This window comes from Anastrepha obliqua, chromosome 5, assembly GCF_027943255.1.
Source record: "Anastrepha obliqua isolate idAnaObli1 chromosome 5, idAnaObli1_1.0, whole genome shotgun sequence".
NCBI classification, from domain to species: Eukaryota; Metazoa; Arthropoda; class Insecta; order Diptera; family Tephritidae; genus Anastrepha; species Anastrepha obliqua.
Genome location: NC_072896.1, coordinates 71,489,342 through 71,516,180, shown reverse-complemented (window position 1 = coordinate 71,516,180; position 26,839 = coordinate 71,489,342). Strand labels below are relative to the sequence as shown.

General features: G+C 36.1%; 1 protein-coding gene across 1 annotated transcript in view; it reads right to left on the bottom strand.

The window, feature by feature from the left end:
- Positions 1-26,839, bottom strand: part of LOC129248543 (protein sax-3) — a 140,443-nt gene that overhangs the window by 50,858 nt on the left and 62,746 nt on the right. Inside the window, exons 2-5 of the mRNA XM_054888129.1 lie at positions 15,205-15,395; positions 9,178-9,280; positions 6,478-6,762; positions 6,179-6,319 (exon numbers count right to left, since the gene is read on the bottom strand). Of these exons, the coding sequence (XP_054744104.1) occupies positions 6,179-6,319; positions 6,478-6,762; positions 9,178-9,280; positions 15,205-15,366 (691 nt within the window). The 5' untranslated portion in view covers positions 15,367-15,395. The remainder of the gene's footprint in view (positions 1-6,178; positions 6,320-6,477; positions 6,763-9,177; positions 9,281-15,204; positions 15,396-26,839) is intronic.

Here is a 26,839-nt window from a genome sequence, read left to right as displayed (position 1 = left end):
TTTCCACCATTCAAGTGTTGTGCAAGCAAAAGCAGCAGCACAAATGTTGATTGCTGGCAACAGAGATTGGCAATTAACGGAATTAAAAGTTGCAGTTTGTTTTGTGGTACGTGTATGAGTAACAACAACAAATTGGTAGACTTTTATTTTGTGGTGGATAACAGACAACAGCGCCAACAAAATGACTTTTACACTGTGGTAGGTACTTTTCCAACAACATCGCTCACTCCGCTAGTCCGGCACTCAGTCAGCACTACACTTGAAAAGACGTTGACCAAGTGCACTTGCACTGCGTTTACTGAGGTGTGATGAGCTTGAAGGTAGTGGGCTGATCGGCTGCTACGAGGGTACTCAGTAGCAACCACGTGTACACATAATTACACATTACACACATACACACACAAACTATTACCCTGTGCGTGTTGACTTTTTGGTGGAATTGGTAAAGTCAACTGGCTACCTTTTTGATTGACGCCAATTCGAAAGTCTCGTCAAAGTCAGATTGAAGCAGAACTTTCGCTTCTTGAAGAGGGTGGAAATGCTTGATTGACGCATTCAATACTCGCACACTGAATTGTGAGTTTCGGTATTTCTTGCAAGGAATTTGAAATGCTGATATTTGCTTGATTACCGCAATTTTATCACATAATCAGCAAACTAATTTCGACAAATTTCGTGTACTTCTGAATTCTTGTGAACTGTCAGTGGGTTGCTACTTTCTATGCTTATGTATTTATACTCTAATAAATATATTTGAATATGACTAAGGAAATAAGAAAAAAAGGGGACAATAAGTCCCAAGATAGTCTACCTAAGCAACATAGGAAGTCAATTGAAGACGATCAGCATGCAGGCTGGCCACTTAGATTTTAACTAGCCTACGTGGGTTGTACATTTATGTATATGTCCTGAAAAATTTCTCATCCATTTAACAAAAAAATTATGGCATACAAATATTTAACTGCTCATTACTTTCCATATACTCTTCCAGATGGCATTATATGTGCTCGAGGATCGCCTTCTCGATGTCCGACGAAACGCTTAATCAGAATATAAAAAAGTAGAGTAATGGATAAGAAAAATTACCTCTTAATGTTTGTCAGTTAACTTTTGCTATAGTTTATCGGAAGATGATCTGCCAAAAAAAAAGCAGGCAGCTTATGACAGTAAAAACAATAAACAACATTAAATTACGCTATCTTTTTGACAATTTTTTTACAATTTCGAAAAAAAAATTTGTTTGGTCTAGCTGAGGAGAACGGTTTTTTGTATTTTACTCATATATTCCACTCTTATAGTTGGGTCTTAGGGTATAATATATCGATTTTTTCGTTTAGAACAATTATAGAAAATACAACTGTTTTTTTGTTTCACAGGATTTTAGTTGAAGTAGCACCTCTAGCACTTGCCCACCAGGTCTTAGGTCCTATCAATCCAATGAACCACCCTAATGCCATTCAATTAAAGCTCGCTAAAAATTAATAAACATTTGCTAAAGAGGAAGAATTTCACTTATTCCAGCAGAATTATTTAAAAGAAATTATTTATGGTTGAATGCAGCGGTCCCCTTTTTATGATTCTTCGTCATATCTTCGGCACGTATAGTCGGATCTTAGAGTATAATATAGTATAGTATATCGAGATTTTCGTCTAGAACAGACGATTTTTTAACAATTGGAAGCCCAATATTGAGGAAAGGGTGAGGAAGGCAACAATCGCCTTGTATGGGTGCAAGGGCGCAATTGGCAAAAGATGGGGTCTCTCGCCTAGAGTTGTTTTCTGGCTATATAATACTATTGTAGAGCCTATCTTGTTATATGGAGTCATAGTCTGGTGGAACTCACTAGGGAAGACGACATTGGTGAAGAAGCTGGAGAGAGTTCAGAGGTCGGCACTTATTGGAATCAGTGGGGCGCTTCGAACGACTCCTACTCTGGCGCTCAACGCAATGTTAAATGTGGTACCCGTAGACATCGCAGGCAGAATTGCCGCTCTCAGACTGAGGGGCTGGAGCTATAAGCTCAACCTCACTTATGGGCACTCAAGCATCCTTAGAAACTTCGAGTTCAGCCCTCTGTTAACAGACCAGTGTATACCCTCGTTTAGTCCAACCGAAACATTCTCCACTCACATCCCGTCAAGGGAAGAGTAGACGGAGGGCTACACTTGGGGGCAGGGCCTGGTGAACTTGTTCGCGGATGGATCGAAGTTAGAAGGAAAGGTTGGCGGAGGAGTCTTTTGCGAGGGGCTCCCCATCAGACTAAAATTCAGGTTACCGGACCACTGCAGTGTGTTCCAGGCAGAGGTAGCCGCAATCAAGGAGGCAGCTAATTGGCTGCTCAAATGCGTACTAACAGTCAAGAAAGTAAATATTTACTCCGACAGCCAAGCGGCAATAAGGGCCCTCGGGTCTATGACGGTGTATTCGAAATTGGTCAAGGAATGCTTGACCTCACTTTCGACTGCGTCCGAATTCTTTGACATCAGCCTCATCTGGGTTCCCGGTCACAGCGTCATTGTGGGAAACTGTGAGGCGGATGAGCTGGCTAAACAAGGGACATGTGAGGTAATTTTCCCGCGAAGGGAGAAAATTGGGATCCCCCTGACTACCTGCGGTCTGCTCCTGGAAAGATGGGCATCGCGCCAACTTAGCGAGCGCTGGGCAAATACACAAACGTTTAAAGTCGCGAAATCCTTTTGGACACGTGTGGACCGGAGGCGCTCGGGCGAGTTTCTGAAGCTGACAAAATATCAGCTCTCCAATCTAGTAGGTTCTCTCACAGGACACAATACGCTAGGAATGCATGCCGTGAGACTTGGAATCACCTCGAGTCCTTTTTGCGCTGAGTGTATGGAGGATGAGGTGGAATCATCTCAGCACCTTCTCCTTAGCTGCTCTGCTCTGGCGGGGCTAAGATCCAGGCATCTTGGCTCTTACTTCTTTGCCACGCCTGCTGATATAGCTGGCGCTGACATTAAAAATCTGATGAATTTCATCAGCAGCACAAAGCGGTTGACGGAAACTAGTCATCGTTCATAATCCGCACGCTTCTAACCATTCCATCACCACCTCCACTTACTTTCAAAAACATTGGCGTATCGCTCACGCAGTTTCCATGTATTCACAATGGATTTTTGTTAATTATTTTCCAACATATTGCCAATGATCGAACTAATAGAATAAGTAATAATTTTTTTTTCACATGAGAATCAAACGATTCAGGTTTCATTCATTCATTCGGTCGCTGAGATCCACATTTGTTTTTGCTATTTAGTTTTCGAAACATTGCCAAGTAATGATATTGGATTGAAGCAAAAAAGTATATCGTAAAAATGTCTAAAATATGGAGAATCAAATCAAATGACGCAGCAAAAGCGCTACGTAACTTACGCTTCTTGGGTCATATACCCGCCTATGACACAAAATGCTTGATGTTAAACTTGAAAACCTTGCAGAGTAGGAGAATAATCTTGTCCTTGTCTTTCGATTTCCTTCAAGTCTAATTATTAGTAGATTGTTCCGCACTCCTTTTTAAGATTTTGTTGAACATACCTGGTCAATGCCCAGAGTTTTTCCATATCCATGTTTTCAATGTTCAGTATGCACGAAACCCTCCCATTGCTACAGTTTTCAGAAATTTGAGTTTAACGCAAGTTATAAATACAGTAGGTTCTGTTTTTATGCGGTAGATACGTTCCGCAAGAAACAGCATAAAAAAAAACAACATAAAAAAAGCTACTAGTTCTATAGTCAAACTATAGATACGTTTCAAAAGTGCTAAAACCGCATAAATCTGAAATAATTTAATAAAATCGCATAAAAAAGGGCACTAGTCCCATATTATAACTATAGATACGTTCCATAGACCGCATGAATCTGAAATAATTAAATAAAATCGCTTAAACAAAATATTGTATTTTTGAAAATTATATCTTTATTTAAGAAACGTCAGAATCGAAAAATAAATTTACATACATCGTCAGAAATAGAATCAGACAATACCCACATGTTGCGCATTCGTTTAGGATTTGGCGTAAAATCACTTTCGTCACTTGAGGAAAAGTACACGTCTGATCTAGATAGATATGCAGGCGGTTCCATACTTGTAGGGTTAGCATTTCTGATGTAATCTGTGATGAGTTTTTGCTTAGCTGGTTTAGAATCTTGTTTATATGTACAATTCCCGATAGGTCGACATGCATTTTGTAATTAAAAAAAAAAAACCGCACTATTTCAAAACCGCATAAAAAAAAGCCGCATAAAAACAGAACCTACTGTATGTTGTTATCAAGGCAAATTGAACAGGTGATAGCACTAGAGCAGCTAATTGGATTTTTTTCTATTTGTTCGGTCATAAAATTGTGAAATTAATATATTTCCCTTGTTGTTTTTGCTCTACTGCTATACTACCTGCTCAATGTGCCTTGGTAGGTAGTGATTTGTCATTTCCAAAAAATCGCTTTACGAATTACTTTTAAAACTGCTTTTGTTTACTTTAATTATTATTAGTTTTAAATTGCTTTCTACTACGTTTTGATTGCATTTAGCGGATAAACGAAAAAAATAATAAGCTTTTATTCCAATGCGAACAACTTTTATATTTAATTGAAGATTTTTTTTAATTACATCTTAAATTATTTCTAGATAACTTTTTTAGACTGGTCACGTTAATATTTCTTACAATATAAATCAAAGATTATCATATTTTAGCAAAAACCACTGTTGTTTTTTACTTTGGAAATATTTGAAGCATATTTAATTTTGATGGAAATTAGGCAAGAATGCAATTAGCAAGTGTATTTATCTTTAATTTGATATTTCACATGATTTTAATACACTCTTATGACCTACCTTTTTTTTAAACCGAGACCGTTATTTGGCAATGTCCCGAAAACTACATCAAACCGAACTATTTCACACAGGAATTGTAACCAGAACTGGGTGGAAATGAAATTGGCAATTTTAAGCCTTCATTCGGTAAATTACCACCAGCTAAAAGCAATACTAACCAGATATTGAGAAAACGTCACTGAATGTGAAAGCATTTGATGACGCAAGAGCATCTTTTGTGAATCTAAATATGTAAGTATAATAGAATTGTGAAAGAAGCTCCAATACATCTTCATGCACTCAGGACTTAAGCGATTGCATTTAGAATGAGAGCAAACTTTAAAGATATCACGCAGTATGATAATTTCAGGCTGAGAGAGACTGCAGATGGACAAAACTGATGTTACCTGTCATGTGCGATCGACTGTCGCAAACCCTTCTGTCATTAAGCAGAGGGGAGTGCAGACGGCTGGACGGACTGATGACGGGCCACTTTCTGTGGGCAAAGCACATGGAAAGGTTGGGCATCTCAGACAGTGTACTCTGCCCAGCTTGTGAAGAGGAGGATGAGACGGCGGACCACTTCCTGTGTGTCTGCCCCGCCTTCGCTCGAATCAGGTTTGAGGTCTTTGGCACTGATGTGTTAAGAAACGACCATCTTTGCTCCTTGGCACCACAAGATCTACTCAGATTTCTTCGGAGATCGGGTAGATTTAAAGAAAATTAAAAGGGAATCCAAGTGTAGTACAATGGACTCAATTAATGTCTGAGTGCTGCACTTGCTAGTTGTCCCGACAAAAAAAAAAAAAATTATAATTTCTACCTCAATATTGTAAGAAAGACCTCGATGTATATCTGATCCATAATATGAAATTTTTCAGTTTCATTGAAAACCAATATTGATAACGAAAAATATTTAAAAAAAATGTATACTCTAACAATTTCTATCTCTTCAAAAATTTAATAAATCTTTGAATTTAAAATATTTCAACTTAACCAGCATTTTTTAAGCAGGTGCTCCCCGTTCAAAGGACAATATGGTTTGAGTAAAGGTTCTGCCCCAAAAGCAAACTGAATGACCCTCAATAAGGGTAACAAAAATATTTCCAACGACACCAACAAAAATATTGCATTCACTGATCAAACAATGTCATGTCAGCAGTGGCATGTCAAAGCATTAAATCGCTTGCAATGCAGTGGCTGACCGCAAAGTTTGAAATCAAAGTGCATAAATCTACAAGTATGTTACATACTTATATACATGAAGGTGTAAAATAAACATTGTATAGATACATATACTCGTATACTATATGTAAATCCTAGAGAAGCAAGCAGATAAACACTTACGTAATGGCATATTTCCGCCTGAAGCGGTGCGTCGCCACAGGACATCCGGCAATGGATCACCACCAATGCGACACTGAAAGATAACCGAACTGCCAACGACGGCGGTTTGATTTTGCGGGCCGCGTATGAGAAATGGACGCACTGCAAAACAGAGTGGAGTGGGAAAAACTATGTGAATGCGGTGAGTTAGCGTTAATAAAGATTATTAATTAAACAATAAAAAAAAATTAGTAGAAATAAATTCAACAATTCATTTTTTTGTGTTCATAATTAATTCAGTATACGCCCTCCGCACTTACCATGTACTTTCAGAAAAGCTGTTGCTGATTCACGTGTCCCCACCACATTCTTTACCACACACTGATAACGCCCATCGTCCGACTGTCGCGCATCCTGTATCGCCAGATTACCGCCATCGACAATGCGTATACGCTTATTGCTGCTTAAATTCATTGTTTGACCATTTTTACGCCATGAAATCTGCGGTTCCGGTGAACCACGCGGCGCTCCGCACTCCATCAGGGCCACTTCGCCTTGTGCAACGCGCGTGTTTTGCGGTTCGAGGCGGAATTCATCGCGTAGAACTGGAAGAGAACGATTTAAGTTGAATGTAGGTGGTTGATAATTGCAAAAAACTAAGATTTTGAAAATTTTCAAGAATTAATTATATCGGAAATTGTGTGGGTTAGAAGAGCACCTTAGAAGCAATTCTTAATACATGCGCATCTGTGATGAAGGCACAGAAGTACAGTTTCTTCGGTTTAGATATTCTGTGTCACTGTATTTAGTCTTTCTTATCTAATTTTAAATTTTTTGAACCTTGTCTCCATTTTTTTCATTTAAATTTTTTTTATTTTACCTCCCAATTTTCAAAATCCCATTTTGAACCTTACATCTCTAATCTCCCATCGATTGTCTCTCATTTTTTATCTCCCATATTTTTTTATTTTTTTTTTTATCTCTCATATTTCATATTTCAGCTCTCATTTCTCACCACTAATTTTGTATCTCTCTTCATCTTTAATTTTTCATCTCAAATTCTAGGGTATTTCTCATTTACCATCAATTTCTTATCTCTATTCTCCCATTTCTAGTCCTGTTTTCTAATTCCCCGTCTCTCATGTCCCATCTCTCCTATCTCATATCTCATCCTCCATCAATCATCCCTCACCTCTCACTTTTAATCTTTCATCTCTAGGCTCTTACTTTTCATCTCTCTCACCTCGCATCTTCTATCTCCCATTTTTCGTCACTTATCTTTTTTAAGTCTCATCTTTCATCTTTCATATCTCATTTCTCATCCCTCATTTATGATCTGTCTTCATCTTTTGCCTTTCATCTCAAATCCTTGAGTTTCCATATTTTATCTCCTATCGTCCACCTCTTATCTCTGGTATCTAGTCTTTAGTTTCTAATATATAATTTAATTCCTAGTCCCTCCCATCTCCCATCTCTTATCTTTAGTCTCTAGCCTCTAATCTGTAGTTTTTAACTCCAAATTTTTAATGTCTAATCTCACACTTATAATCTCTAGTCTTTTATCTCTCACCTCGCATCTTCAATTTGTCATACCTCGTCCTTCATCCGTAACTTTTAATCTTTCATCTCTAATCCCCATTCCTCATCTTTCATCATTCATACTTCATGCCTTATCCCTCAACTCCCATTTATCATTTTTATCTCTCATCTTTTATCTTCCGTTTCTCATCTTAAGTTCTTGATCTCATTGAAAAGTTAATCTCGAACCTCCTCGAGGTGATTTCTCATCACTAATCCATAGTTTTTAAAATCTAGTTCCGCATATCTCATCTCTTATCCCACATCACTCTTCTTTTATATCCTATTTCTCATCTCTAATCGCTTATCTCTTTCATCTTTTTTATCTCCCATTTTTCATTTCTCGTCTTTCATTTCATCTCAACTCACAATTTATACCATAGTTCCTGTCTTATGTTAACCAAATAACTGGTTTATAATTTATTTCATTAATTTCAGCCGTCATTATTATTTTCCTAAGTTTATCCATTAATTTTTAATATAAATTATTCGAGTCAACACTTTTTTATTATTTTACGAATTTATTCTTTGTGAAGCTACTTCCGACTATTATTAGCTCTCAATTAAATTGCAATAGCATTTATGCTTCCAACTATTTTCCTCTTGTGTTCCCGTACCTCACCAAACGTCTCTTTGTAAGTCTACGCTCCTTTGATCCTTTCTAATGAGGCACAGTATGCAAATAATACGCTCAGCTTTACAAAGCTGCATAAATCTCTGCACACAGATACAGCCTTTAGGATTGTTTACCTGCTGACTTGTTTATTTGTTATGAATTACCAAAACAACAACAACAGAAATTCAATTTGCGAATATCCTTTTCAAATGCCAGCTTTATTGGCGCTATTTGCCATTTCAGCATTTGCATCCCCAAGTAAACTATCCTATGAATAGAACTCATTATTATTAGTTGGCAATAACTGACGGAGGTAGTGTAGGCAGGTAAATACACAGAAAAGATATTACAAATATTGAAAATATCAATCAGTTTGTATTCCTACGACAGTTCGAAAGGATATTGAATTATAAGACGAGTTGCTTGGCAGCAAAAGATAGCAGCAAGTTAGAGAAGAATGAGAGTGAAGAAAATTTGTATTTTGTAGCATCTTTGTGTGAGGCGCGTAGAAATTATTTACAAATAAAATGTATACAGTCGCGAGTTTTTTTTTTCTAATTAAAATAAGGCACGAGTAAAATCCTCAAAGCTCTTCCCACCTGCATAATCTTATTGTCCTATTTGCATTTGTAAGCTTTTAGTTAATTAGCCCTATTTAGCGCAATGCAATCAATCAATGGTTGCAGTTTTTCGCTGTAAACACGCTAGTCAATTTGTCCTGGTGCAATATTACCGTTAGTGAGCGTATGCTGCGAGGTTGTATGCCCTATATGCCCTCGGTGCATTTTTCTATACTTATTTTTTTTCATGTTTATCTTCCACTTACATGCAACTTGTAGCGTAGCATTGCGCGAACGTGCCACACCGAACTCATTTTTTGCTACACACCAGTACGTGCCCGCGTCGCTTTCACGACGTGAATGTATCACCTGAAAGCATAAAAAGGATAAATAAATAAATAAATAAACAAATCAATAAATTTTATTAGAAATGTAAAGTTTAAAAGTGCAAAATTTGCAGTATTAAATAATTAGGATTATTCCATATTGAAAAGATTACTAAGGATTATTCCATATTCAGAAAAAGCGTTCATTGTGTTGGCTGCAACTTCGAAGAAGACATTATCAGTTTCAGTGAATTATTGCTAATTTCTCAACATCAAAGTTCTTAATGTTATTATTTTCAGTGTTATGATACAGCTTTGCATCAAAAGCTTTCAATTTGTTAACAAAAGTTTTAAGTTATATAAAATTCTATACATATTCTTAAATACTTTGCAGTCAAAAGAGTCAAATTTCTGAAAACGGTCCCTCAAGAAGGAAGGCCCACTTGGGTACCAATGTATTTTTTTGCTCTGCATGGCGGTTATTTAGCGAAAATTTTTTAAATGATTTCATTTCGTTGCTAATCTACACACATTTTGAGGGAGTTTAGTGAACCATTGGATATAGGGTTTATTTATTTCAGCTCCTGGAAGAATTAACTCACAAAATTATTGTTTTATTTTAATGGCTTCTATTTTTTTAAATACAAGGTCAGCGTACTTTTGTGTACCAGCAAGAAAAAATGGAAAAACACGGCCTTATAGTTTATTCCATTCGAGATATTGGAATAATAATATAATATCTTTATCGGTATTAATTATATTGATCCAACTGAACCCAATGCAACCTTTTTTCTCATTGCCATAGCGTTTTAAGCTTTCACTCAAGCGATATTGAGATTTCTATAGCAACCAATTTTTTAATGGTCAGCTGAAAAGTGCCAAAACTAAATGTTTTGCCATTTAGCTGTGATCTTCCGAAAATAGAGCAGTTATTATTTATTTATTGCTTTTGCGCCGTATCGAGAGCGAATAGAGCTACAATAAAAGATTTCCATTGTTGTCGATTTCTCGCTTACGCCTTCAGCTGGTTTCATGTTAGAGCGTCGTCAACTGGTAGGATTTCAGATTGCTAAGATCTGCTCCAAGAACTTTTGAGTCTTTCTCGTCTGACTGAGCTTTGAGAATTTCACCCTTACTATGAAAATATTCGGGTTTCTGGAGCGTGCGTCCCAGCCATTTGCACTTTCTTACTATCATTTCAATACTGATGGGTTTTTGCTTACCCCGCTTCATAAGATCTTCTTTGGAGATCCTATTTTGCGGCCATTAAATTTGCCGGAAATATCATACAAAAATCTTATAAAAACCAACTGCATTTGCTCCAGGGTGCAACATGTTGTTGACCAGTGTTATTCCTTCACTATTCATCTTCATGTGCTTCAAATGCTTAACACGCGAAATTTTTGCACGAATTTAAACCCAATATTAAAACTTTTCAGTTTCAAATACTCCAAATTTAGTCAACACTTCTTCTTCCTCTATTTTGCATTCCTCGCCCAGTTGGATTTTCAAAATTGATTGCAGCACGTGCTCGTCAAAATTTTTCCAAGTTGCAAACATCAAAGCGAAAATTTCAAATATTGCAAAATCTCTGTCTGTTGTTCAAAATCTCAACAGCCGCTGCTAGGACAATAGACAAGCAACAGCAGGAAAATCACAAACACAACAAACTCGCATAAACATTTTGTTAGAGGATGAACCAACCCTGTGGCATGGAGCACGAAAGTCAACACATAAAAACACATTGTCCGACTTCATTTAATTTAATTAAAAATGTTACGCAAGTGCGTTATCTCGAGCATCTACTCTTACTGTGAGATGCCGCTTTTCCCATTGGACTTTGAGGGTTAGAACTCCCTTCAAAGCGAAGAAAGAGATACAATATAAGCAAAAGAAAACCAGCAAACAAAAAATGACATACGAGTTTGTTGCTGTTCACTCGAGTTAATTGACAACAGTGTCCTTCTACGCCTGCCTCTCAGTGGCGAGAAAGCAAAAATTACAAAAGTAACGAAAAGCTTGTAAATACAAATGTGAAAGTTACAAAGTCAACAGTCAACATTTTGCAAGTTGAATGAGTTTTAATGCTGTCGAACCTCAGCGTTAAATTATAAAGAGGGAAATAAGGTGGCATGCGGGAGAAGCATGCTCGTATACACTGCTCCACTCCGTAATTTGTAGCTAAATGGTGGAAGTATAGAAATTTGAGGCATTTAACGGGTGCTAACTCTTACCCCTGGTCTTCGAACCAACATCAGTGAAATATAGATGTATCCCTTCAAGTGCTATTGAGTGCTCACATTGAAGCCCCTCCAAGCCGTTTGATGAATGTTTGAAGCGATTAACTTTTTATTTTATTAATTTTTTTTTTTTTTTTGACATGAAGGGTGCTGAAGGACATTTCAAATCATTGCGTACAATGAAAGGATGTGTTTTTGGTCCATGTTTGACGTATTTTTCGTGCTTTTAATAGATATATTTGTATGTGTTCGCCATAATTGTTACGACTGAATAAATATTGCGCAGCCGTGTGGAAAATATTTTCCAAGCTACTTGTGTTGCTAGCCTTTTGTGCGTGAAACGGCGAAGAGTTAAAATTTATTAAATTATTAAAAATCATTATTTGAATATTTCAATCAAAATTGTATCGAAATACTTCTTAATGTAAAGAGAATGGTTTCTTTACACAAACAATTTAAATTTTAGTTTCTTCAGAAAGTTTTCTACAAATTTTAAACAATGTAATCACACATCTGCAGTTTGCAATATAGTACGAAGCTATTTGCGGAAGTTTTTGTCTAAAGATAATACTTTCGTTTAAAATTAAAAATAAAGTCTTCACTAAGGTAGAAAAGACAGAATTGCTCTAAGAAACTTTCACATGTAACCTTTACCACTAGCAAATCACCTGCCCCCAAAGCAACTTTAACCTTACCTCAATCCCACAATGTGAATGCCCAAATTCATAAGGACTTCAAACTTCCTTTAATGAAAGAGGAAATAAAAAATTTAACTATCAAATACCGAGATCGTATTTAATCATACCCTAATGAACGGGCCTCTACTCTCATGCCATCATTGCTTATCTTTTTAAGGTTGAAAAGAAAACGCCGATCCCGCTTATCCATGTAAGATCTACTATAAAATGTTAAATTAGTTTACTAGAAAGGATATTTTACATAAAACATACGTTAAATATAACTCTTAAATCAGTGCCATTTTTTAAATATGTCTTTAAAATGTCTTTTAAATATGTCTTTAGATGAGATTGGTGACGGCGACCAATGACTTTCCAGCAGGTGGAATAAGATGATAGGATGCGTTGATACGTAAGAGTAGTTTGAGATAAGGAGGGAGGAAAAGAGATGGAAGCCCGGCGGTGAAGTCATTGGTCGCCGTCAGAGAAACATATTTTCCACCTCTTTTCCTCCCTCCTTATCTCAAACTACTCTAACGTATCATGCTTATCATGCTAAAATAAAAACAACATATCATACGAATGGTTATTTATACGATAGGCTATTTTAAATATATAATAGAGCAAGGTAGGAAGTAAACGATAGGATTCGAATTATATTAGCATAAGAAATAATAGGATAGAATGGGATAGGACTAGGCAATATGAGGAGGTACACGACTCGATATGACAGGAAGGAGAAGTTAAGAAAATAAAGAAAAGAGCAGTAAATGAAATACTATTAAAAGTTGAAGGACTAGCTTTTATCGTCCTGCAGTGGTAGTCAAAATAAAAGAAAATCATAAATTTTTAATTTAGGTCTCTTGCCATAGAAGGGACACCAACAAAAGGTGGAGATATTTGTAACGTCTAGATTTTAAGAATTCCAGGCAGAATATATTTAGGCGAAGGGCGCAATAATATACCTGACGACAATTTTTATTCGAAAAAATGTTATAAAAAATCAGGAAACGTTTATTGATCTCATATCACTGCCTGCTCTAATGTAACAAAAGGTTGTGAAATAATTGGAAATAGGGTTTAACTCTTTTCATATCGTCCCTATTCTCCAGACTTGGCTACCTCGGACTACTATTTGTTCCCAAATTTGAAGAAATGTCTGGCAGCCATTTCTTTCATTTCATTGAAACGAGGAGTTGACTGCAGAAACGAATGGCTATTTTTCAGACTTGAACAAATTCTATTATTCAGAAGGGATCACCAAAGTAGAACAGCGTTGGTTGAAGTGTATAAGACTAAAAGAAGACTATGTCGAAAAATTCGTAAAACAATTAAGTCGTTTTTTCACGGATTTTGCACTGTTGGCAGTTTTGCTGAAATAGTACCCAAGCCAAAAAAATGTGCTGTAGAAATGGGTTGGCAGGAAGAAACAACAGATCAGTGATGATGTTTTAAGTACAGTTGACATTTTTTCATACAATTAATTTTAAGAAAACATTTGTGCTGCACATAGGCAAAACTACAATTCATCTCGAAATATTATTATTTTTGTGGTGGTCAAACCACAATCGGTTTATTCTTTAAGAAAGCAAAATCGTTTACTGCATTCCGTAAGCAGCATAACCCATGGTCTACCGTTTATTAAACAAATTACTAAACATTTAAATATATAAGCTAACAAAAATGTATACCAGAATCTGGAAATACTTTTAAATACTGATAAACAAAAATTCTAATAATATCATATGATTTTTTTTTTTTGTGGCATTCAAGGAAAGCAATACATTTTTTTTTCTACATTCTTTTCGCTTGAAATAATCTTTATTTCCTACCAAGTGGTAATTTTCCCAACCATTTCGTCTTGAGAAAACCCAAAAGTCGAAATTAATTTGCATATTCAAAATTTTATATCAACGTACGCTTCAATGAGATTGTTGAATAAATAATCGGAATATCAAATTGATAAATATTTAACTTATAGACAAAGCAGCAGCGAGCGTACAAAGTGCTGATATTGCGACACACAGATATGCTCTATGTATGTATGTATGTATATATGAAAGTTAAAGGCATTTATGGTTGACATTTATGTGAAAATAAAATTTACAATAGACTCTGAATTTTATAACATTTGTAATAATTAACCTCTCGTGTAAGTAAATGCATACGTACGTATGGGTGAATTTCCCTTCTTCCATTGGCCAAAAAGAACCCGCTCTTTTCTTCTTACTTGTGCGGTTCTCATAGTACTCTTATGTATGCCCATTCATGTATACATATGTACATACATATATGTATACATATTTGCACATATTGTCAAACTAACTAATTCACTTCCTATCACCTTGAATTGAAGCTGAAGTAGTTCGTTTGTTATTATTTTCCTCTGACAGCAACTGGTATCATGACACTACGAAATGTCAGTTGGCAGGCTCGGCAGTGAATGAACTAGTAAGCCCATACATCATTTTTATACAAGCTAAAGAACCAGTCATAATATATACAAACACAAACTAGTCCAGCTTGTGTTGAAAATCTTCGGTTTCGGACTAACACCAAAAGTAATAGATTTTGATAAATTCACATTTACTAAAGATTTTGCTATGAATTAATACAATATTTAATATAACACGAAACATTTTCTTAAATTTTTTGAGCTAGTTGGAATGATTTTATTTTTAAAAATTACATATTTTAGAAATAGAAATTTCTGAAACTAAATGAAAGCAACTTCCAAAAATTATTGTTGTAAACTGTTCTTTAAAAACCTAATACGAATAAACACAACAGAAATAATAACATATCATTTGCATACAAGTAGCATAATTAGTAGTAGCTGTAATTAGTCTTTTTGCAACTGGTACACTTCTACTCACACTACAACTAGTATGATTTCATTCATGAACTATCAGTTCATGAACTACATGCAAAATTTTAGCTGGATAGTTTGGTTTTTCATTGCAGGGTGCATACAACATACATACATACATACAAACATACATTCATAGTACAAATATATATATATTTATACTACACATGCACCGACTCACCTTCAGAAAGAACAAACCGCCAGCTGGCAACATAATCCGATGTGAACCCGTATCAGTTTTCAATTCATGACCATCTTTAAACCATTGTACGGATGGCGTTGGATCACCTTCGGCTTTGCAATTAAATGTGAAAGGATCATTTTTTGGCACGGTCATATCCATGGGGTGCTCGATAATGCGCGGATTATCGCCTGAAATGAGAGAAAGAAGAAGTTAATATTCATAGGTGTAAGTGATATACATACATATGTGGAAGTTAAAATGTCAAGCAAATGACTTTAGCAAATGGTGAAACAAAATTTTTTCCAATTAAAATAAATCAGTAATACTGAGAATTCACTACTTCCATCTCAGTAGAGCATATTATTGAAGCATACTTAAATATTTGATATTCACTTCAAAATTTTAATATTTAAATGGAAATTTGTTTGCTGCATGCCACAAGCAATTATTATAGAAAATTCCTTGGTTTTTTCTCAAAAGTTTTTCTGAAGTATCCTTGAGCATTTCTTATGCCCCACTACCCACCAACGTAGCTCATCATTACAAGTAATAGAAGCAAAATATTTGTTCAAAAATGTCAAATATTGTCATAAATTATGCTGTTGTCCTTTGACCTTCCTCATAAACAGATACATATTATATGTATGAATACAGCGAGTGCCACAAAAAATCGTACAGGTTTTATTTGCAATCTTGCTTCATTTAGGCAGTTTATCAAAACAATACAATTTGCATTCATACTTATATTCACGACAGAGTTAGTATAAATTAAAATGCCATTTTTTTTTGCAAAATTATAAAGAAATATAATATTTGCCAAAACCTCAAATTTTAGTAACATCAAGGTGTTTGAAATTTGGGCTAAGTTTTTTTTGTCGGAAACTTAGTTAATGCTTACACATTTACAAAAATGGTCGCTGTTCGCTTAATATTGGGTAGTCGAAAAAGTCTTTCCGTATTTTGTCAATAGACGTCGTTGGATTCATCTATCTCCAGTGCTACCAATCACATTGTGTCATATCATATGGTGTTAGAAAGGTGACAATTTAAGCTTCATTTAAGCAAAAAAAAATTAAATTCGGAGAAGTTGAAAAAAAGTTATAGCTGTTCAAAAATGAGTGAAAATAATGAAGAAATTCGGTATATTTTGAAATTTTTGTATAAAAAAGGGAAGAATGCCATGCAAGCCACCAATGAAATTTGTGAAGTTTACGGAGACGATGCTGTATCAGTTCGTGTAGCACAACAATGGTTCGCTCGCTTCCGTTCTGGAAATTTCGATGTGAAAGATGCACCTCGCTCCGGTCGACCTATCGCTGAAAAAGTCGATGGAATTATGAAAAAGATTGACCAGGACCGTCACATAAGCTGCCATGACATCGCCAAGGCACTAAACATTCATCATCAAACGATTTGGAACCATTTAAAAAAGGCTGGTTACAAAAAGAAACTGGATGTTTGGGTACCACATGAATTGTCTGTGAAAAATTTAATGGACCGAATTAACATCTGCTATTCTTTGCTGAAACGAAATGAAATCGAAGCATTTCTGAAGCGAATGGTTACAGGAGATGAAAAGTGGATCAAATACGACAATAATGTCCGAAAAAGATCATGGTGCAAGGGTGGTGAAGCTCAACAAATGGTCGCAAAGCCAGGATTGACGCCTCGAAAGGTTATGCTATGTGTTTGGTGGGATTGGAAAGGAATCATCCACTATGAGCTGCTCCAGCCTGCTCGAACGATTGATTCTACACTTTACTCTCAACAACTGATGAGATTGAAGCAAGGAATCGAAAAAAAAAACGGCCAGAACTGATCAGCAGAAAGGGCGTCGTATTCCATCAGGACACACATATCTTTGATGACTCGGCAAAAACTGGGAGAGCTTGGCTGGGAAGTTTTGATGCATCCACCATATAGCCCTGACCTTGCACCATCGGACTACCATTTTGTTTCGGTCAATGCAGAACTCCCTTAATGGAGTAAAGTTGGCTTCAAGAGAAGCTTGTGAAAATTACTTGTCGCAGTTTTTCGCCGAGAAACCAAAAAAGTTTTACACTGATGGAATAATGCCTCTAGAAGAAAAATGGAAAAGGTGGTCGACCAAAATGGTACATATTTGGTTTAATAAAGTTTATTATAAGTATAAAAAAAATGAGTTAAAGTTTGATTAGAAATACGAAAAGACTTTCTCGACTACCAATATTTTTTCAGAAAAAAAACTAAAAATCATTGATTTTGTTTGAAAATCGCATAATCAGTCGAAACAGTTTCCTAGAAGTTTTCGTTTCCTAGAAGTTTTCGTTTCCTAGAAGTTAGACGGGCATTAATGCGTTATACGAACCTCTCTCATCTTTATCAAATTTTCGTTCGGACACAGTTAGGACAGTTAGAAATAAATGTTACTCTAACCATTTGTTGCCATTGTTAATATAAAGATGACAGAATGGACTATTGTAAATCGGGCAGTGGAGGTGATTTGAATGAAATTGAATTCAGTGTTTAAATTCTCACTTTTTCCAATAAAAATAAATGTTGTAAATATTCATGCGTTATTTATTTATAACAGGAGTGAAATAAATTCCGAACTAATGCGTCATGGACCTCTCGGTACTTCGTATTTTGATCATTTATCGATCACCGTTGACGAATGGGTTAGTGCAGGGCTACCAAAATTACTGTTTTTCTTATACCGGGTGTCGATCGGAAGGCAATGGTAAAACTACGAGTGTGCATCTACAATAAAAAACTCCTCATAAAATATCATTTGGCGCTCATAAAACATATTCGAAGGCGGCACAAAACTCTAGGTCCTTCCATTTTTGGAAGAACATCAAAACCTACACCACAAATAGGAGGTAAAATTGAAAAGGTTATAAAACTGGGTACTGACAAAAAAAACCTAAAAATAAAAAAAATAAAAAAATTAATATTTGTAATTCCTTAAAATCATATTAAATTTTGATTAAATAAAAAAGTCGGATATGTTAATGTTAATATAATAGAATCTATATTTTTATAGCAAAATATCCACAAATAATGAACTTTGCAAATTTTGCTAGCTGTACGATTTTAAATGACCCATACTGTATATTCCATTTAAAGATGGTTAAGTGTTGGACCATTAATCTGCTTAGGAAATGAATGTAATTTAATCTTCAAACACAAACTCAAGCACAGAAAAAAACAACAAAAACCAGATGAAAAGCGAAATTAAATATCAAGAATCAGCTGCAAACGTTATGCGAATCTATCGAACTTCTACGGGTAACACACTAAAAGCTGCCCGACAAAAGCGAAAATTTGCCTATCATCCCTCCGCGCACATAAAATATGGCATCAGGCGTAGCTGTAGAAATTGCATGCCAAAGGCATCCAATGAGGGTAAAAGATTTTAATGACATTGTAAAAACATCAACTTTTAAAGTAAGATGTGTCTTTACTTTCGCTTCATTTGTTACTTGGAATTGTTATTGGATTATGTGACCATAAGGGTAAGGAGATAATAAAAAAAATTGCAAGAGAGCGTTCTTCCATTTCAATTTCGCTCTGCGGAAAGAGTGTAGGCATGTCGCAAGGTCGATGGGATGGAATAGCTGAAAATAATCCACAAAGTTCTCTGTAAAAGGTGTAAATACAGAAAAACTCAGGTTTACTAGCCACCCACTTAGCATATGTTTACACCTTAGAAAACGCAACAAACTTTTAGCTGAGAATGCTTGGACGGCCTGAGCACGTCAGCCACTTCATTCCAACCTTGCAAGTTGGCGCTAAAACGAACCTTCCTATCTGAGATCACTTCCTCTCATAATTTGGTTGCGCTGCTAACTTCTTGCAAATTCTGTCTTAGAACTAACTTCATCGAACGGTAACTAATAGGTCTATGAATAAGTTCGTGCGGTTTTTTTTCGAAATTTGAATTTCGGATCATTCCCATGGCTTTTAAACGTTTGGAAATGGTTGATTGATCAACTCCCAAAGTTTTTGCAACCTCTTCTTGCGTTTGAGCCGGATCTTGATCGAGCAATTCCTCCAATTCGGTATCCATGAACTTTGGCGGCGCGGCCAAAATCACCACTTTTAAAGCGTGCAAACCACTTCTGGCACGTTCGCTCAGCTAGAGCATGCTCACCATAAACTTCCACCAAGATACGATGACTTTCGGCTGCTTTTTTCTTCATATTAAAGAATTCCCCGCAAAAACACATTATTTGGAACGAAATTCGACATTTTCAAGTGTGGTAAAAATATTGTTGTTTACGCTTCAAATAAAAAACTCATACTGACGTTTGTGCCTTACGACAGTAGCTCTCCAATGAATGTTTGGAAATGTGGATCGATGGAATAATAATCAAGTTACGCCATCTGTTGTAAAACCGCACGAACTTATCCATAGACCTATTACATCTCACAGCAGGGTCCATTTGCCTTCAATTCGGCAAGAAAAGATCTGATCGCCCCATTTCACTTAAGGTGTTCTTTTTCGCCAAGTCACTGGACTGACATTATCATTATCATTCCTCGGTAAGGGCTTTGTCCATAGCTGTCTGCTTATAATATCTTTGATTAACTAGGCTTTAGTCGAGATCAAATCAATAAAATGAATGCAGATTAGTACCAAAACAGACTCCGAACGGCCTTGCAAGTATAAATAAATTTCAAATTCAAAATATATTTTTTTAGAAAATTATTTTCAAAGCCATTAACAATCAAGTGCACACACTAATTAATTTTCTTTGATTTTCTAGTAACCGCCTAAGTGCTTTGGCTAAAATAAGGAAGGCGCACCAGTTCTTATTTCTTCGCTATTGCTAAGAATCATGGCTGAGCGTACTAGGACGTACCTGCAATAACAAAATAAGTATTGGAAGTGGTATAACAGAAGTGATAATTTCTTCTGTGATTCAGTGCGGATGCGTACTGCAGGGATGTCTTTGATATTCCCTGCCGCCAATTCACAAAGGTCTATAAATCTTCCGCAGAACTTTTGTCTCTCTGCGCCTATGCTTCACATGCCCACTGAAACCAACTCAACTAACACCTTTTACTCTCTATAAACTTAGCTTTTTTCATCTAGACCGGGCTTTACTGCTCACCTGCCTACTCAGAACAAAATAGTTCTTATTGGCAAGAGTTACTTTCCGTTGAATTCCAAAGCTTACATTAATGGTGATTCTCCAGCAAATGAAGTCATCATCCACTACCGCATTTACATCTACTTAAGTAAATGAATTTAATATGCTTCCAATAAAGCTTTTACTGACTTCATTTCCACATTTATTGCCAATAATTCCACCACTGCCATGGACCACATAAATTTCACAACTCAATAATCCAAATCCCAATTAGCGCGCAATAACTAATTGAAAACGATTGGTAATTTAAATTTCAGCGCTCATTAACATTTATTGAGCGTTTCAGGATAAAAGATGCAGCGTGACCAATATACTTAATAATTAACGCAAATACATGGCAACATAGGTACATAAAGACTTTAGTAGAACGATAATCCTTAAGCGTTTAATGACAAAAAATAAACATAAATAAGAACTCAATTATACAAAGCTGTTAGCGGCGCGGCGGAGATGAGCACGAAGACCCACTACAACAACGGCAATGACAACGGCACACTACTTTACTTCAACTGCCGGCAAAGCGCTGCTCATAAGGCAACGCCAGGACGACAACAAGCGACGAACGGATGTTAGAGGGCATAATTCACTTAACAAACAATTGAATTAACATCAAATGTGAGCAAAGGTGGCAAAGGAAAGTAGGTGGAGCATGAAGAGCCGAAAGCGCCACAAAAATTATTACACAATGCATAAATTTTAATGACAAACAAACAGATAAATCGACACGTACACAACATAACATTTTGCAAAACACAAATAAGCGGCGTAAAGAGCAGGCCACCATTAACAGCATGCGCAGCAAGGACACTGGTAAGCCGCTGTGGGCAGCTGGACAGAATTGGTGCTTGCCAAAGGTGAATTAAGATTGTGAACCCATAGGTGTGTATGCGTGTATGTGAGTTGAAGACAACTTAATTACACAAAGACTAAATGAAACTAGAAACTTGAATGTGTAAAGCTTCAAAGAGAGAATGCTAAAGGAAGAACGAGCAAAAGAGAGAGAGAATAATTTTAGCAGCTGAAGGAGGTGCGGAGAAATGAAGAAGCTGAAGAAATACGAAGTGGTGTAGGCGTAGTTAAAGGAAGAAGAGCCTTAGCTGGATAATGCGCCATTCAGACTGAAGCAGGTAGACTAGGTTGTAGAAGAAGTAGTAAGATTTAGGTGTAAGAGCTGCTTAGGCGCTTGCTATTGTTGTCGCAGTTACGAGCATTACTGTCAATAGCATTGTTTCTGCTTTTGTTTTGACACTGCTTGTGGGATGCCTGGCGGTTTGCAACATTTTAGCCGGAAATTAAATTCTGTAGATTTATTGAAAGCGGATAACGGCGACGGACTCAAAAAGGCAGAGCACGAGAAAGAGAGACAACACAATACAATAAACAACCGAGTGCAGAAATTGGAATCAAGCAAGCATAGATCAGAGTAAATGAAAAGCTTGAGAAATTTACAGGTTGTAAAAAAAAAATAGATGAACAAAAGCAGATTATGGCATTTGAAAAATTAGTAGCAAAAGAAATATATTGAGGAAACCGAATTAATGACTCAGTACTGAAATCTTTTTGTTTTTCATATTTAGCAGTGTAAGTTAAATTTATTTTTGCCAAAAGAATAAAATTTTTACTAAGGAAGAAAGTTTTCAATTTTTCTGAGTAGAAAAAAAACTTGAAAGCTTGCGGGTTCAAAAGCAAGAAATTTGAGAATAAATTACAAGGAAACGAAAAAATGCGTAAACATTTACTTATGGACTATTTCTCTTTCAACATACGAACCAGTTATCTCAAGAATTCGTGAAACTCAAATCTAGACAAACTAATAAATTCTTTGCTTTCTTGCTTCTGTCAAAAAACTACCTTACAAGTTTCGAAGGAGATTCAACGAAAAAAGATTAATAAACATCACTTATAAGCTTAGAATTATAGGTAGAAACAGAACAGTTGGCAAATCGTATACCAGGCACTTTTGATATGAGACGTGAACATAAAAATATAAGCAGCCAAGGAAACGTATAGCAGGAGCAGCCACTCTGTGGGTCGTTACATACATTTTAATTACTCAATTACATACATTTCTCCGATATTTAAGTTTCAAGTAGTAGAGCGAAGCGTTTCTGGTTCTAGAGTGATAACAGTGATATCAATTCTAACCATAAAAATTAATAGAGAATCTCGATTGCTGCCAAGTACGACTTTAGACTATGCGGGTAGTTGAGCAGTAAAGTCCGCCTTTGACGAGCGATGCTAATCAACATCCCAAAAAGCGCTCTTTGAAAGAGGGAAAAATCATGTAGAAGCTTAACGGATTCTAGCTGATGGAACGATGAGTAATATAGAGATCAAGCGAGTCATTACATAGGTTATGCCGTACTAAAGGAAATATAATAATACTAGAGGAAATGAAAGAGGGAAGGGAATTGGTGGAGGACGAAGAAAGGGGAGGTTGAGGAGAAGAAGGAGGAGGAGCATGAAGATGAAGAAGAATAGAAATGGGAAGAGATAGAAGCAGAGGAAGAGGTAGAAGAAGAGGACGCGGTAGAGGAAGGGAAAAAGGGAAAGGAATAGGAAAGAGTAAGACGAAGATGATGAAGATGAATTAGAGGAAGATAAAGAGATAAACCAAAAAGGAATGGAAAATAAAGAAGGAAGAAGAAATATGGGGAAGAGAAGGAAGAGTAAAAGAAAGAGGTGGAGGTAGAGGTAGAGGTAGAGGTAGAGGTAGAGGTAAAGGTAAAGGTAGAGGTAAAGGTAGAGGTAAAGGTAGAGGAAGAGGAAGAGGAAGAGGAAGAGGAAGAGGAAGAGGAAGAGGAAGAGGAAGAGGAAGAGGAAGAGGAAGAGGAAGAGGAAGAGGAAGAGGAAGAGGAAGAGGAAGAGCAAGAAGAAGAGAAAAAAAGGAAGAAAAAGAGAAAGAGGGAGGGGAAGAACAAAAGGAAGAGGAAAGTAAATTAAATAAACCAAAAAAGAACTGAAAATAAAGAGGAAAAGGAAAGGAAAAGAAAGAGGAAAACCAAGAAAACAAAAAAAAATGCAAAGGAAGAGAAAAATGAAAATGGAAAAGAAACACAAAAACGGAGAACCTAATAAAAAATCAAAGACAAAAGTCAAATGCTTAGTCTGCTTTCATAAGAAACTGTGTTTCTAATTTGTAGTGAATTATTTCATAAAAACATTTTAATCACTTTAATTACTGAGGCTTTGATTTAACCCTCTCATCCTTTAAACACTTAACAATAACTTTAATTCATTAAGGAGCAAAGGTGCTCACTCCATCTTAATTATCTCTCGTCTTCGCAAAACTTCACCCCCACAACTTCACTTATGCATTGAAGAGTGAAATTCTTCCACTTCTGTTCTTATGCCGGAGTATTCCTACTAATGCTTCATACAAAAAAGTTTGTTTAATTCATAATTGCTTAAGTGTATGTAATCTTAATTCTTTTGAGAATTGGTATATAAAATATAACTCAAAGACTAAAGTGTTTTAATTTCCCGACCCTTAATATTATTTTTTGTTTCGTGATTTTTTTTTTCAAACCTTTTTTTAATACCTTTGACAGGAATGATTGTCAAGTTCACTTTAAGAACGTGCACCTTTGCCCTTCAACATGAGCTGGCTTTGCCCTCTTCGAAGCATTTTGCAGCAATTAGCATCAGCTATACTCGTAATAATCTCAGTCTCAGCATGAAACCAGCTCCGCAAAATCTACCTTGTAAATTTCCTAAATTATTCATTTATTTTTTTTTAAATTTTTCAACTTTTTCTTCCTTTTCTGAACGCTCCCATTTCAGTGATGACCTCCACTGATTTCGAAAATGCCCTGCAATTTAAATTAAGTTTCGCTACACTACGCGTATTTTATTGCCTGTTTTGCCTACAATTTGCATGCGGATGTTTTTCCAAAGAAGATGACAAATCAAGAAAAATGCTTGTGGACTTAAATGAGGTCTTTCGGGTTGGTAAAAAAGGAAGCTGTAAGTGAAAAAGTACAGCAATAATAATAAAAATAAAATTGCAGTTAAAAAAATGCCTTAATTCTAATTGCTTTGTTGTCTGTCGTCTGTTGTTTACTGTTTACTACTGAGCTTAGCTGGACAGCTGCTAATCCGCACAGCTTTCTCAAAAGGACTACCAACGTCTTGAGTGGACGACAAGCATCAAGTACTTAAAAGTATACATACATACATGCACAATAAAGAGCTTCGTCCAATACTTTACACACTTGTGAGCATAGTTAAGTTTTTTTTAGCGCTTTTGCCTTAAGCTTCACAAGCTTTATAACCCGCCACCAATGTCTTTTCTCCGGCAATTTGTCGCTTGCTGCTTTTCAAGCTGTCTGTCGTCAAAGCATAAAAGCGCATTCAAGTACTTAATGTCAATTAAAAATTATGACAAAAAATTAATGCAGAAAAGGCTTGAATGCCAAACGCATGACCAACGCCGACGCCAACGCCAAGCCAACATCCACCAACAGCGTAATGGACAACGTAAATTGACAGCAAATGAAAGGGCGAGGCAAAAAAACGAAAAAGTCCTTAGAAAGGGCACACGAAAATGTTGGAAGTAAAAGTAAGCAAAAATATCCAAGAAAAAGTTTAAATATAGCTGAGCCAAAAATAAAAAAAAGAAACGTGCTGCTAAAAGCTGTTTAGCGTAATTTTTAATAATTAACAGCGAAATATTTTGCCTAGCATTTGTACGAGGAGAGAGTGAGCGCGTTCATTCTTCCAGTTGTTGTTGTTGTTGCTTTGTGTTACTCGACCAACTACTGCTGTTGGTCAAGTGGCGTTAATGGACAAACAGCCGTATGCCGCTGATTGGAGTGTCAATGCTTTTCAGCTTGTTTAAGTTCACAGCAGAATGGAATGAAAGTTGAAAGGCAGCAAATGGTGAGTGACATTAAAAGGTTGTTGATATGTTGGCGTAAATGAGTGCCGAAGCGGTGAAGACGTTCAATTATGGCCGGCGGTAGGTGGTGGGTAGAACTTTAAAAAAATGTATTAATAAAATTTCAGCAGCAACATTGTTTAATTTCTTAGCTGATCGCTAATGGAGCTCTGGAGTATGTATGTTTATTTGGGTGTTCGACAGAGTGTATAAGCAACCGATTTGTGGGTCGTACGTAATTTATGGTATATAGTCGAGCAGCTCATTTCGGCATATTTTAAATGAAGTGACTATGGCATGCTATATTTTTTATAATTTTTTTTTATTTCGCTTGATTTACTACAATTAATTTTACGCCATTGCTATTGGAAATATGAGGTTAAATTAAAACGAAAGTGAATTATTTTTAAATATCCCTTGAAAGAGTACTTAGATCAGATATTTCTATTAGAATAAAATATTAACCCACCGTTGAGTAGCCAGATCTGGCCAGACAGACTGTTTCGGTTTTGGACGTGAGTTTAACATATTTCTATATTATAGCTAACGACTTGAGCTTCCAGGTAGCTTCCTTAATTTAATTTTCTATCAATTTATAGATATTACCTTTTAAAAAGGATACCCAAAAAGAACGAAAAAAGGCCGGATCCGGGTGCCCAACAGGAGGTTTTAAGAAAGGTGTCCAACGAAGAGTTAAAATAAGTTGTAATTAATAACGAATCCTATCATAAAGAAATGCCGAAAAAACTCTAAATTTATATCAGATATTTAGGGCTGAAAAATTTATTGCTTTTCCTTCATGTATTCAGATTATTGCTGTGAGCCTAACTTCCCCAAATAGAATCAACAGAACTTTTATAAGTAATTACAAAACAATCAGTAGCTGCTTTCTTCCAATTTCCTTTACTTTCCATTATACAGGAACCATTTGATTGAAATATAAACTCGAAGTAATAATAAAAAAAAGGATCTTATCCTTTCACTAGAAATATTTTCATGAATTGGGCCCTATGGTCAAGGTACAATAAAATTTAAGAAAAGCATAATAAGAGTGGTTTGCGAGAGTGAAACAAATTCCTAAAACCTCTTGGTTATTTTGAGCCACTTGTACTGATGAAATCTATATTTCACCCTTCTTTACTTTTGAAAGCATCGCCTGCAACTATAGGTTCATGGATCTTCATATGATGAAAGCTGCTTATATTCCACTGAAAATACTTCTAGAACACGAAACATAATGCTAATGTTTCTATTGCTATACCCTTTAAAAACATTTCAATAATTAAGGCAGTGTCTACAACTCATTTGTACGACCAGCAGTTTCATCGGCATTAACTTCAAACAATACTGCATCTTATGGCACAGCTATTACTGAGTGAAATTTCTCACGGGATTTCGTCTTCTTCTTTAAAAAGCGCGCCAATCGTTTCTTTTTCGAGCTAACCGATGTTAGTTGGAAACACCAAGTGAAGCCAAGTTCTTCACCACCTGATCTTTCCATCACAGTGAAGGTCTTCCTCCTCCTCTGCTACCACCAGCTGATACCGCATCGAATACTTTCAGAGCCGGAGCATTTGTATCCATTCGGACGACATGACCCAGCCAACGAAGCCAC